The sequence below is a fragment of the Centropristis striata genome, chromosome 20 (genome assembly GCF_030273125.1).
Source record: "Centropristis striata isolate RG_2023a ecotype Rhode Island chromosome 20, C.striata_1.0, whole genome shotgun sequence".
NCBI classification, from domain to species: Eukaryota; Metazoa; Chordata; class Actinopteri; order Perciformes; family Serranidae; genus Centropristis; species Centropristis striata.
This window is the reverse complement of record NC_081536.1, coordinates 6456463-6469076: the sequence shown is the minus strand read 5'-3', so window position 1 is coordinate 6469076 and position 12614 is coordinate 6456463. Positions and strand designations below refer to the sequence as shown.

General features: G+C 41.2%; 1 protein-coding gene across 2 annotated transcripts in view; it reads left to right on the top strand.

Moving 5' to 3' along the window:
- zmp:0000000755 (phosphofurin acidic cluster sorting protein 2) overlaps window positions 1-12614 on the top strand; it is a 60432-nt gene that overhangs the window by 38586 nt on the left and 9232 nt on the right. For both annotated transcript variants that reach the window (XM_059359092.1, XM_059359093.1), the window contains exons 6-17: window positions 339-430; window positions 1051-1131; window positions 1494-1553; window positions 3763-3914; window positions 5364-5457; window positions 6460-6543; window positions 7287-7414; window positions 8931-9063; window positions 9163-9267; window positions 10297-10403; window positions 11578-11732; window positions 12342-12452. In XM_059359092.1, the coding sequence (XP_059215075.1) occupies window positions 339-430; window positions 1051-1131; window positions 1494-1553; window positions 3763-3914; window positions 5364-5457; window positions 6460-6543; window positions 7287-7414; window positions 8931-9063; window positions 9163-9267; window positions 10297-10403; window positions 11578-11732; window positions 12342-12452 (1302 nt within the window). The remainder of the gene's footprint in view (window positions 1-338; window positions 431-1050; window positions 1132-1493; window positions 1554-3762; window positions 3915-5363; window positions 5458-6459; window positions 6544-7286; window positions 7415-8930; window positions 9064-9162; window positions 9268-10296; window positions 10404-11577; window positions 11733-12341; window positions 12453-12614) is intronic.

Here is a 12614-nt window from a genome sequence, read left to right as displayed (position 1 = left end):
CATTATGCATGCCAAGTAGACAAAGCAATTTATTACTGATGAGCTATGTAGAATAGGACAGGAAATTAAGCAACGTTATACAAATAGGATGGAAAATTGTGTCTGGCTTTTGGTGAAAAACACACAATATACTTAAAGCATAATTTACATTATAGGAGAATTAGATTGTTTTGTGTTTTTAACACACACAACCTTTTGCCTTCCTATAGGCATACTTTTTTCTAAAAGAAAAGTTAAGCAGAGTTTCTTTTGGAAACTTAATGATTTGAATCTCTTTGAATCTACATTTAATGCTGCCTATTGTAATAATTTGTGTTTCTGCACTTGCCTCCATCCAGACCGCTCCCCAGACATGGATAACTATTCTGAGGAGGACGATGACAGCTACTCGTCAGAGCAGGAAGCCAGCGATGACGCCGTGCACGGCCAGGTCAGTGCCAGAAAATGATTCGGTGCAAACAAATCTGCTGCACCTCGTGAAATAAAATATATATGAGATAAGAAATGCTAAAAATAAAATCTGACGGAGTCTACTGGTCCTGCTGAACACGCTGTTACATAATATTCTCAGAATGGTCTACAGACATAATTTACATTATTTTATTCTGTTACTTTATGGTTTTTATGCTGTAAAAGTTTTATTCCATGTGTTTTATTATTATAAGCCGTTTCATTTGTTTTTGTTTTATCTTTTAATGTATTTTATCTAGTTTTAAGTCTAGCTTTAATTGAACTAATTTAATAATATCACTATTATTATTATAATAGCTTTATTGTTATCATTTGTATTGTTTTGGCTTTGTAATCTGTCTCTCTAGTTTTTTAATGTAGTTTTTATTTCCACTCTATTGAAAATGTAATTAAATATATCAAATGCTATACGTATTATCAACTTGTCAAAAAAAAAATCCATAGCTGATTTTGACAAACATTTTTTCAGAGTTTTTGGCTAATATAATAATTAATTCTCTACATTTAGCATAAATGTATTTAGGTAGACACTACTATGTTGAGATCTCAGACTTATCGTCCATCCTGTCTGCATTTCAGGATCTTTACGACGAAGACGACGAGGTCAGGAAGCCCAAGAAACCCCGGAGGAAAATGATCCGAACCACTTCCATGACCAGGGTCAGTTTCCTGCTGTTCCGCTACACGGAGCTTTGTGCCTGTCAATCATTGACTATGAGAATAACTCAAGTCGTGTGTTGGCTGTTGTACAAGCTTTTTAAGGGAAAGAACACACTGTGTTCCATTTGTCCGAGCCATTAGGACGATGTGGATGAGCACGCAAATGAACACTGTGGGTTCACTGGAGTGATTATAATGGTCTTTACATAGAGTGTGCTGTGAATGAGTAATCCAGTGGACAGTCACTGGGAGAACCGATAAGCCCGGGCCCAGCTGTCATGCCTGTTTAATGATGACAGTTAGTCTCTTTTCAGGGGGTTCTTTTTCTCATAATTGCACGTTTTTTTTTCTCTCTGTTACAGCAACCTAACTTCAAGCAAAAATTTGTGGCCTTGCTGAAGAGGTTCAAGGTAACAGATGAGGTGAGTGTGAAAAGAATAATTGCTTTTGTTTTGATTGACACCCAGGAGAAGATGTTCAATGTCACAGCAAATGATGTGGGGAGTTTCAGTGCACCCGCCTGGAATTTCTCAGTCCTTCTGTTATGAAGCTTTTAGTAAGTCATCTGTGAAACATATCAGTTATTAAATTGCCCTCGGGGCAGGAGAGAATAATCTCGGTATTGACTGTCTAAACAGCATATGTGCTCCTGACTGGAGAAGAATGGCCTGTGAAGAAATCACTGCCACAACACAAGTACAAGCATCATTATGGCGCTAGGCTGCATTACCTCTTTGCTCATGGATGTATGATTAATACATTTCCATTAGCAGCGATCCGTATGTAGAATCCATTAACGACCTTATTCTCTACCACTTAATCTAATGATAAATGCAGGCTCATATGCTTGTCCTGTTTAGGTTTTTCTTCTTTCGAGTCCTTTTCGAATAAATGTTTCTGCAGATTCTGCATAATAGCTTGTAATCAGGTCATCAGCAGGAAGTTGACCATTTGTGTGCAACAACCTCTACATGTCCATTAGTACATAATCTGTGTTAGGCCATTACCATGATAATAATTCCCATTGAACTGTGAAATATATTGGAGTAATTGAGATATCCATTGCCTTGGTTCTCCTCTTTTTTTTTTTCCTTCTCTCTGACGTCAAAAACACTCCATAGGTTACATCAAGAAATATGTATAAAAGATGAGGTTCTTTGTAAATTTTCACACTGGATGAGGATTTGCTCTACATTTCTACTTGCCGGATAAGGTTCTATATAAACCCTACCCCTCACTCTTACTTAACTCTTGTGCCATTTGGGCCATTTTTAGCTATCTAATTTTTATTTTCTCAGTCATTCTGGCCGTTAATGCATGTGGCATGCATTTTTGCAAGGGTCTTCAACCTCAGCTCCTATAATAGGTCTATAATAAACTGTGTATGCAAATTTCAGACATTCTCACTCCCTTAAGGTGAGACATTACAGGCAAAAACATTGTATATTTCATGCCAATTTTGTGCTATTTTGCTTACATAGCATGCCTATTTTCACACTAGATGTAAGGAAACATCCAAAATGTGTTTCTACTACATTCTGTCTATTTGTGTCTGTAGAATTGATCTAAATTCACCAAATGTTAACATGGTGATACATATACATGTTTTACCTTATTTACCTTTTTTTAATACATATCTTTAAAGGCTATTTCCTTAAAACATATTTTTCCTCATACTCTGAGACAGAAATCTCCACTTCAATAGCACTTACAAACACCAAAATGTGTTTGTATACATATTATTCATAGCCTGATTTATATAACTTTTATTCCCAAAAACATGGTGATAATTGACTTTTTCATCTACAGTATTTTTTGATTTATTGAGTGATAAAAGAGGTATCCATAATTTCCTCTTTAAAAACCTTTCACCTGCCTTTATCCAATGTTCACATTTCTGTTTTGGAAATGTATGCAAATGAGCATATATTTAATAAGGCAATGCATCATTTGCATATTTAAAAATAAAATTTCAGAAAACATTATCCACATTACTGTAGGGTCCCCCCTTAAAAAACTAGGACTAAGATACTTGTGAGTGAATTAACCCAGTCATGCTTACAAGAGTCTCTGGGCCATCTGAGTTGTGTTTTTCTGGATGCTTCTGGAAGCTCCAGGTGGCCTCGGTGATCTTTTATCACGTCCCCTGTCTCTAATCCCTTCCTTGTGGCTGGGCAGTGTGCAGGGCTACAGCTCTATAAATACATAGCCGGCAGGAGGAGAGGGGACAGACTGTGTTTATCTGCTCCCTGCCAGCTTCTGCACTTATGGAGTGGCATTAATCACCTGATTAGTCCACAAGCCTGTCTGTGTGCAGTTCCTATGATATACATCCCCACTGTGCAGCTGGCAGATCAAGGCTCGGCACCTCAGCTCTCCTCTAGCACTCACTTACCTTTTAATTGGCCTGCTTAGGACCAAGGCAGGAATGTATTTATAGCATAGATTTTCTCATTTTACAGCCTTCAGTGTCCTCCTTCATTCTTTAGGCTCCATTAGCCCAGCTGTGAAAGTGATTAGCTAATGCACCCCACCAGTCACTCCCTACACTTACTTAATCCATGGCCATGATTACAAATCCCTGATTACAGTGTACTGATGTGTTGACGATGTGTCTGTTCTGTGCGTCAGGTCCTGGACTCTGACCCCGTTGACCAGACCCAGGAAGTTGAGGAGGATCTGGACTTGCTCTACGATAGTCTGGAAGTGTACAACCAGAGCGACAGTGGGCCAGAGATGGAGGACAACGAGAGTGTCCTGAGCACGCCCAAGCCCAAACTCAAGTATGTCTGCACTCGTCCCCTTTTCTCAGAGGCTGTTATGGAGCTTATTTCCTGCCAGAACAAACAAACAAAAAAGTTTCACAAATGCCCCATGATTCACTAACACGCATAGTGTGGTTTGCAAAGAAGAAACCTTAACAATCTAATGTATTTTGTTGTAAAAATAATAAAACGTGCCTATAAAAAAAATATGCGTACAGTCATGGAACAAATTATTAGACCACCCTTGTTTTCTCCTTGCTTTCTTGTTAATTTAATGCCTGGTACAACCAAAGGTACATTTGTTTGGACATGGTTTTCTTGTTAATAACCAAAATCATTATCAAGAAAACCTCTGAAAATGTCTAGATATCAGCTTTTGAATTAAAGTCTTATGAGCTATTTTTGTTATCATTATATTTTTCCAAACAAATGTACCTTTAGTTCTACCACGCATTAAAATGAACGAGAAATTGAAGAAAACAATGGTCTAATAATTTTTTCCATGACTGTATATACAACATATTTCTAAAACATCACGCTTTAGAAACAAATACAGCATGCAAGTACAAAAAATATATACCACAAAGATGAAAAAAAGAGTCTTGTGACTTTTTGCACAAATGCAAGGTGGCGCTTTAGCTGAAGCCACGCCTACTTCTGTTTGACAAAAATCTGGGTTTCAAATGAAAATGTACTTAGATAATTTTTTGGAGAAAAAAAATGTATGAGGCGCTGCATTTGAGGAAGTTATTGTTTATCAGGTCACAATTGAAACCAGAATTAGTGAGCTAGTGCACCCTGCGGTCCCTCTGCCTCACTCACCACCACTGGGAGACTGCTTTGCCAGGAGGAGAGTGGGTGGCAGCTCCAGGAGCTGCAGCACCTTGAATTCCCCCAGCCCAAACCCCAGCACTGTTGGTCACAGTGGGCTGGTGGCCAGCAGCAGCGTTGTGTCTAACCTGTGTAACGGTAGCAACAGAAAGCTTGCTGATTCATTGTGAACGCCCCCACTCCCCTAAAGCGAAATGTTTTAGTTTGTAAAATGGTGTTTTGTATCTGCAAACCACACTGTGTTTGGTAGTGAATCATTTCTAAAACATATTTAGTCTGTTTTGGTACGAAGTTAACTTCACAGGCTATCATTTAAGAAACTGTCCAATAATCTGTCCAATAATCCAAGATAATAATTATTTCTGTTTACAACCTGTGGTTTTAGTGTGATTTCTGATCTATCACTCAATCACTCAATCAATCAATCAATCAATCAATCAATCAATCAATCAATCAATCAATCAATCAATCAATCAATCAATCAAACTTTATTTATATAGCGCTTTTCATACATACAAATGCAACTCAAAGTGCTTTACAAAACCTACAGTATCTATACTTGCCATAAAGATGAAGAACAGCATTTTTTCCAAGTTTTTAGTTTTCTCTAATTCAAATCTCTGTTTGTGTTTTCAGGCCGTTTTTTGAAGGGATGTCTCACTCCAGTTCCCAGACAGAAATTGGAAGCATACACAGCCAAAAAAGCCAGCAGAGAGAGCTGTCATGTCCTGTAAGTTGATCGGCAGGCAGGAACTCTATTAACAAACCTGTCACATGCCTTTCTGCCCCACTGTTTACCCATAAAGGTCTTCCTCTCGCTGGCTGGAGAGAGGTTCTTCTGGTAAACAGTGTTACGTAAAGGAATTGCCCCTGGGTAGTGTTTAAAAGTCTGGCAGCCTTTTGTGCTTCTTGTGGTTCAGGGATTCCCAAGGACCATGATACTACAGGCAAGATATTCTGAGCATGAGCGCAATGCAGCCCACCAGCTCCCGCGCCTGTAGAGGAGGATTGGGGGCCGGCAGTCCTTGCCCTCTTCACCCCTACAGCCCTCCAGTATTTATAGGGACTGACACAGAATGACCTCTCCACCACCATCAATGCACAGAAATATGCTCAGAGAGAAGATTGGATGGAGCAATCCCTGAACTCCTACTCTGAGATTTATGGCCCATTGGAAACAACAAGGCCAGAGAAAGAGAGAGAGACATGTTAAGTCTGATGGTTAGAGAGGGAGTGCTGTTTATAAATATCTGGGAATCCATTTTAGCCTGTAATGAAACAGCCTGGAGCATTTCAGACTGCAATAGCCCTCCATTTTGCTCAATAAATGTCTCAAGTTGAACTTCATAAACACGTCTCGCAGGCAAAATGGAAAGTCTTTGATCTAATACCGAAATGTATTAAACGAGATGATACAAGATGCACTTAAACACTTTTAGTGAAGCAAACTTGGGCACAAAAGTGTGTCAGTTATTCTTTGGGGCTTTATGTATTAGAGGCAGCTCTAGTGAAACGTATAAAAGCTTTTAGAGATAGTTGTCCGTCGCCAAGTTCGACTTCGTGGAGCTAACGCTGGGAAATTGGTCCGTTATGCATCCTTAGAGTGGTCAGTCTGGATCTGAGCAGATGGAGCATAGCAGTCCCATAACATTTTATCATTTACATTCACCAGAGAGGTGACATCCATGGTTATATTGTCTAATGTGTGTGTGCATGTGTGTTTACCCTGCAGAGTGGCGACTTTCTGACGGTGGACAGATGTAAAGTGCAAGGTGCCCGGTATCAAGATGACAGCATCCCAGATACAACCGCTGGGGTATGTGTTTGGAACAGCAGTTTTACTTTTTGTCTGTTTGTTTCTCCCTAGAGCATCCTTCCTCAGATTTTTTCGCTTCCCTCTCCACTTGAGTGCCCTTTTTCCCCCATGGGTGTTCGTTGTTTTCCAAGAAAAAGCAAAAAAAAAAAAAAGAAGGGTATGCAAGGGCAGGCGAACCAAACAACACAGCCATCCATTATGAATCAGCAGAGCAGATGAGGCGGCCCCATGCTGGATAAATCCTTACTGATGAGGATCGAAAGTGGGGTGTTTGTGTTTGTTGTTGTGTCTGTGCTGTGGGGTCAGTCTAACCTTGTTCAGATAACCCCGCTCCCCCTCTGAGCACCAGGCTGCCAGCTCGTCACACAGCTCCCCACTAACCCAGTTCAAACTGAATATCTGAACTGTAGGAACAGTGTTTCCCAAGCCACCTGCTAGGAGACCACGACTTATTTTTTTTATCTCGCCTGTCATGGTGGGCTCACATCATTATCTCCAACCTCACCAGCTCAGCTCAATTATTCACCAGGCCAGCACCTCCCGACTTCCCTCAGCGCTTTCAACTTTTGCTCTTAAAATGCTGCTCACCACACACAAAAGCACAGAGAGAATACAGAATGAACAAGAACCTGAGCGAGAAAGTGATGTAGTAGCAGATGGGACATGACAGTGCCTGTGTTGTATGATAAACACCAGCATACAAGCCCTTTTGGCTCATCTTTGCTTCCCCTCTTTCGGTTCAGGAGCCAGAGACTGACGACAGCGGGCCCGGGCCCGGGGAGGTGAGCAGCTGGGATGTCAACACTGAACGGATGACCAGCACTGTTGGCAAGCTCTGCAAGACGGAGTCCCAAAACCACATGTCTCCCAGGTACACTGCCGAACACTACATCTGGAAACATGCACACAAGATATTGTTATGTCATCATGTGTTTTCACAAGTTACTTTAGATTTGTATTTTTTTTTTAATGTCTTTTGGAATGGATGTTTTCCAAAGACTGGGTGGGAAACACTTCTGAGTCCAATTAAATTAGACTTTTGTTCCTTTTCCCCGTTGGTGTGGTTCATTTGGGCAGGTGTGAACACAGTAATTGGTCAGGTGCACACTAAAGCAACCGCACCAAGACCCTTTGAGGAAGTGGTCTTGGTCTGGTCCCAAATTAACTCTGGAGCGGTTTGTTAATGGTGGGAATGTGAGCCAACCTCGGTCTCACCATACTACCAGCTGTACTCTGCAAGCTTGAGTTTAATGGCTCCTGTACCCAGATGGGCTTTGCATTCTGGGATGCAGCAGAGCATGCAAACTGTAGCAGCTTGCATGGTCCTGCTAGTACCCAGCCAAAGAAGAAACCTTTAGCGTAGAAAGCTGTATTGAAGACTTGAAACTAGTGATTGAGACTATAAACTCATTAGGAAAATGTTTACTAAGGTAATAAATAAGGTGAGAAGTAGGGTCATTTACTCATAGCCTCAGACTTGTTTTTGCAGCGGGGGAAGTCGCCCCCTGCTGGCCATTAGAAAGAATGCAGGTTTGCTTCGTCATTGGCTTTACTTGGAGTCTGAGGCCCCGTTCACACGAGGACGGTCTCAACAGAAGACGCAAAAGTGGCGTCGCGTCTTCACTTTTTATTCCTCGTTTAGACGAGCATTTTCGGGAGGAAATCTGCGTGCATTCGGTGACGCAAAAGTGTGTGAAATTCGATTGTATGTATGCCAGGCAGCATCACTTAAAGCGATAAGAGCATCTTTGGGCATGCAGAAGTTTTCACGCCACACATTTTCATCAGCTACTCCTTCCACAAAGTTCTCCACCATCACTAGATCTCCCAGGTCTGGTTCACAGCCGTCTGGCTCGCCTCCGACGAATTGCTGCATCCAAAATGTGATAGAGGTAATTACAGATCCTTCTCTGTTCACTAATACTATCTGTACAGATCCTGTACATTTGGTGGAAAGACTCCTGTAAGTTTATTAGAGCTGCCAGAGCAGCTTGAAGGTCCGACGCATGGAAATAATCCCACGTTTGTTTATTTTCCTGTACTGGAGCATGTATGTGACGTAAACACATACGTGACGTGAGCAGATCTGAGCAGAGTTTTGTGTCTTGTCAGTGTAGACGACACGCTACGGCGGAGCGTATTTAACTTTTCCACTTTGGAAGGTGGTTTCAGATTTTTGCGTCTTTAAGCCCCCAAAACGCCGTCACGGTCTAAACGAAAGGCACTTCCGATAAAATATTTTGTCGTTTTTACCCGCAAGCGTCCTCGTGCGAACGGGGCCTGAGTCCATTTGTTTTCGACAGTCCTATGGTGTTTTTTTCGGAGTCCAGTTTCCTGCTGTGTCTTGTCATGTGTTTTGAGTTCCTCGTGTTTGATCTCTCCCTCAGTAAAGTGGAGAACAGGCTGCAGAGGCGTCCTCGCAGCACCTCCATGAAAGACAGACAGAACTCTAAGGCCCAGAGCGACAGGACCAGCAGCATGGAGAGCGAGTGCTCCCCCGACTCACGACTCATAGCACAGGTAAACAACTCGCAAGGCGTAATATCAAGCTGCAGGTGTGTTCTTTTTCAGTCCTGTGGCAATGTGCTCAGACTATCTTCTTCTCATTTGTCTCAAAAGGTTCCCAGGAAGTCTGTGTACGACCAGCTGAACCAGATCCTCATCTCTGACGAACGCCTTCCAGAGAGCATCATCCTCATCAACACTATGGAGTGGCAAGGACAGGTGTGATGACACTTTTGTTATAGACTTCTTTACCTTCATCTCTTCGTATATACAGAACAAACACTTAAGACAGGCAGACCTACCTCTTGTACAGGTGCATCTCAATAAATTAGAATACCATAGAAAAGTTTATTTATGTCAGTAATTCAATTAAAAAAGTAGAAATTATACATTATATAGATCCATTACACACAGAATGGAACGTTTCATGTCTTAATTCATTTAATTTCTTCTAATTATTATGATTATGGCTTATATTTAATGGAGACCTAAAATTCATTGTCTCAAAAAACTGGAATATTACAAAAGACCAATTTTAAAAAGTATGTTTAATATGGAAATGTTGGCCTCTGAAAAGTATGTCGATCTACACTACCGGTCAAAAGTTTTAGAACACCCCAATTTTTCCATTTTTTATTGAAATTCAAGCAGTTCAAGTCAAATGAACAGCTTGAAAGAGTACGAAGGTAAGTGGTGAACTGCCAGAGGTAAATAAAAAAAGGTAAGCTTAACCAAAACTGAAAGATAATGTAGGCTACATTTAAGAATTATGCAAGTAGGCCTTTTTTCAGGGAACAAGAAATGGGTTAACAACTTTACTCTATGGAGTCTTGGGCTATTTTGACCATTTTTGAATTCTTTTCATGTCTTTGTAAGTCATTTTGTGTCTTTTGGTGTCTTTTTTTGTCATTTTGTGTCTTTTTTTTGTCATTTTGTGTCTTTTTTTAGTCCTTTAGTTCAACATAAAATGTGATTTTGATTCTTTTTTTATTTTCAAAACACTATCATGCTCAATAAAGAATTTTAAATGTTGCAAATGTGCAATAATTTCAGAGTAGACTGAGACATTAAACTGCATCGTTTTCAATTAAATTCTGGAAAAGTTGGTGTGTTCTAAAACTTTTGACCAGTAGTGTATATGACTCAATACTTGGTTGGGGCTATTTGACTTGAACTACTGGAAACTATTGAGATGCACCAGTATATCCATTAACTCATTGTGTCCCTCTCATGTGTGTTTCTGTGCAGTATGTATCCGAGTTGCTCCATGAACAGGGCCAGCCCATTGTGTCCACCTGCTCTGCTGCTGATGTTCAGGCTGCCTTCAACACCATCGTTACACGCATCCAGAGATTGTGAGTCACATACATACATACACATGCATTGTTTGAATGACACGAGCCACCAGAAAATTGCGATCTCGCTGCCTGTTGTTACCCTCGCCAAACTATCTTATGTATTTATGGTGGCTCGCTGCCAGAGAATTCCAGGACGCTATTGCTCACGCTGCTCTCTGTCCGTGAACCCATTCTATCAGAATGTGCCTGTTTTCTCACGAAAAGCTAAAGTTCAGCCTGTTTCTCTCTTTCCCCGGAGCCATCTGCTGGGCTGCAGCCTCCTCGGGATGTCATGTCAGCGAGAGGCTGTCTCACTCGGCTATGCTGCTTCTGTTAAACCCGTTTCCTCTTTAATCCAGCTGAACTGCGACTTTTCCACTCTTTACACACCTGCTCCTCAGTCAACCTGTTTACTCCAGCTGGGACCATGTCATGTGGAGTCATGCCCGTCTCTGATGTTTACATGCTCGCCCAGTGTTGTCGCTGCTTAAGCTGGCTGCAGGGTTTTTCCTCAAATGTTGTCACGAAGAGTAAATGGGCATTTTAAAAACCACATTTATTGGCCCTGTTTTGCTGTTAACCCATTGAAGCCTGGTAAGCGGATACGTCGTTTTGTAGTATTTGTATAAGCTCTCAAATACCTTTTTGAATTTCATTTCTATCTGCTACAGAGGCTGAAAAATCTATCATTTAGTAGAAGAGTTGACACTTTTTTTCCCAGAATTTTTCCAGAATTTCCAGAAACTTAGAGGCTTATTTTAAAATCGCCCAGCGATTTTTCAGGCCTCAATGGGTTAAACAGTGAAAGTTTACTCCATGAAACTTTAATGTCTCCAATCCTGAAGCATTTGGATACTATCTTATTTGCAAGTAGCTGAATTGAGTTGACTTGAGCCTTTTTTAAATTGGGCTTCGATATGTCATCGCAGGATTAGGATCTTAAAGCTGTTGCAATATTCGTTTAACTTCAGCAAGACTTGCCGATACTTGCAAGTAGCTGGTATTACAAATTATAACATGACATAATCTGGCTTCCAATGAAAGGTAAGACCGGTTTTCAGGCAGGAAAAACCCTGTTGAGATATAAATCTTCAGACAGCCATGAAATTCTTTCACACACCCTCAGTGACCCACATTGCGTTCTCTTAATTACTCATTCCTCCTCCTTCTCTCCTTATCTTAACCCTCGCAGCTGCAACTGCAATGCACAGACACCACCGACGATGAAGGTGGCGGTGGCGGGCGACCAGAGTTACCTCAGCACTATCCTGAGGTTCTTCGTGGAGCAGCTGGCCAACAAGACACCTGACTGGCTCAGTTACATACGCTTCCTGGTGATCCCTATAGGTATGTCATGCAGGATAAGTACAATGATATGGAAGCTCTGAGAGGCAAGTGAGAGAAAAAATATTTAGGTGATCCATTTTCCAAGTCTGATCTTGTTTTCTCCCGTGTTTATAACTGGGACAGGGACACTTCACACCGCTGGCACTTTTTTGTGCTGTTTGTTGTTTTATGACACATTTTGTCCACAATAGCTTATGTTTACAGTGCACGGAGGAATTAAAACTCACCTGGAGGAAAACATGAATCATTTTAGTCCTATTTAGATCACGGGGTAGAGGTGCACTTTTGCCTCTTGTGGCCAAAATTGGTATTACAACAACACACGCTTAGAAAATGATTTAACCTGTTTCCACAGATGGAAACAGACAATTTGGATCAGACTAAGAAATTGGATCACAAGAATCTTTTTCTCACTTGCCTCTCAGGGCTTCCATAGAAAAGAAAGTTGGTTGCTGTGAAAACATAATAACAGAATGCAATGATTTGCAAATCCTTTGCGACCTACATTTAATTGAATGCACTACAAAGTCAATATATCCAATGCAGCGAAACATGTGTTTTTCCTTAGCTTTCTTTTATACTGAATGTTTTCTCTGCTCTCCTGCACAGGGTCCCATCCCCTGGCAAAGTATGTGGCCTCTTTTGACAGCAGGTTCAACAGCATCTTTATGGACACGGCGTGGAGGGAGCTGTTCTGCAGGACGGAACGGCCCGCCTCAGGTTAGGATGCATAGTTGGTGTCTGGCTACAAAGCAAGTCTGCGTGTCTAATGTTCAGCCAACTTGAAAGGGAAAGAAATGGGGTCAGAGCATGGGTCAGGGGCTGATGGATGGGAAGAAGAGATTTTCCTCCAATTGCAAAAGACAGCTACAGCCTGCTGCA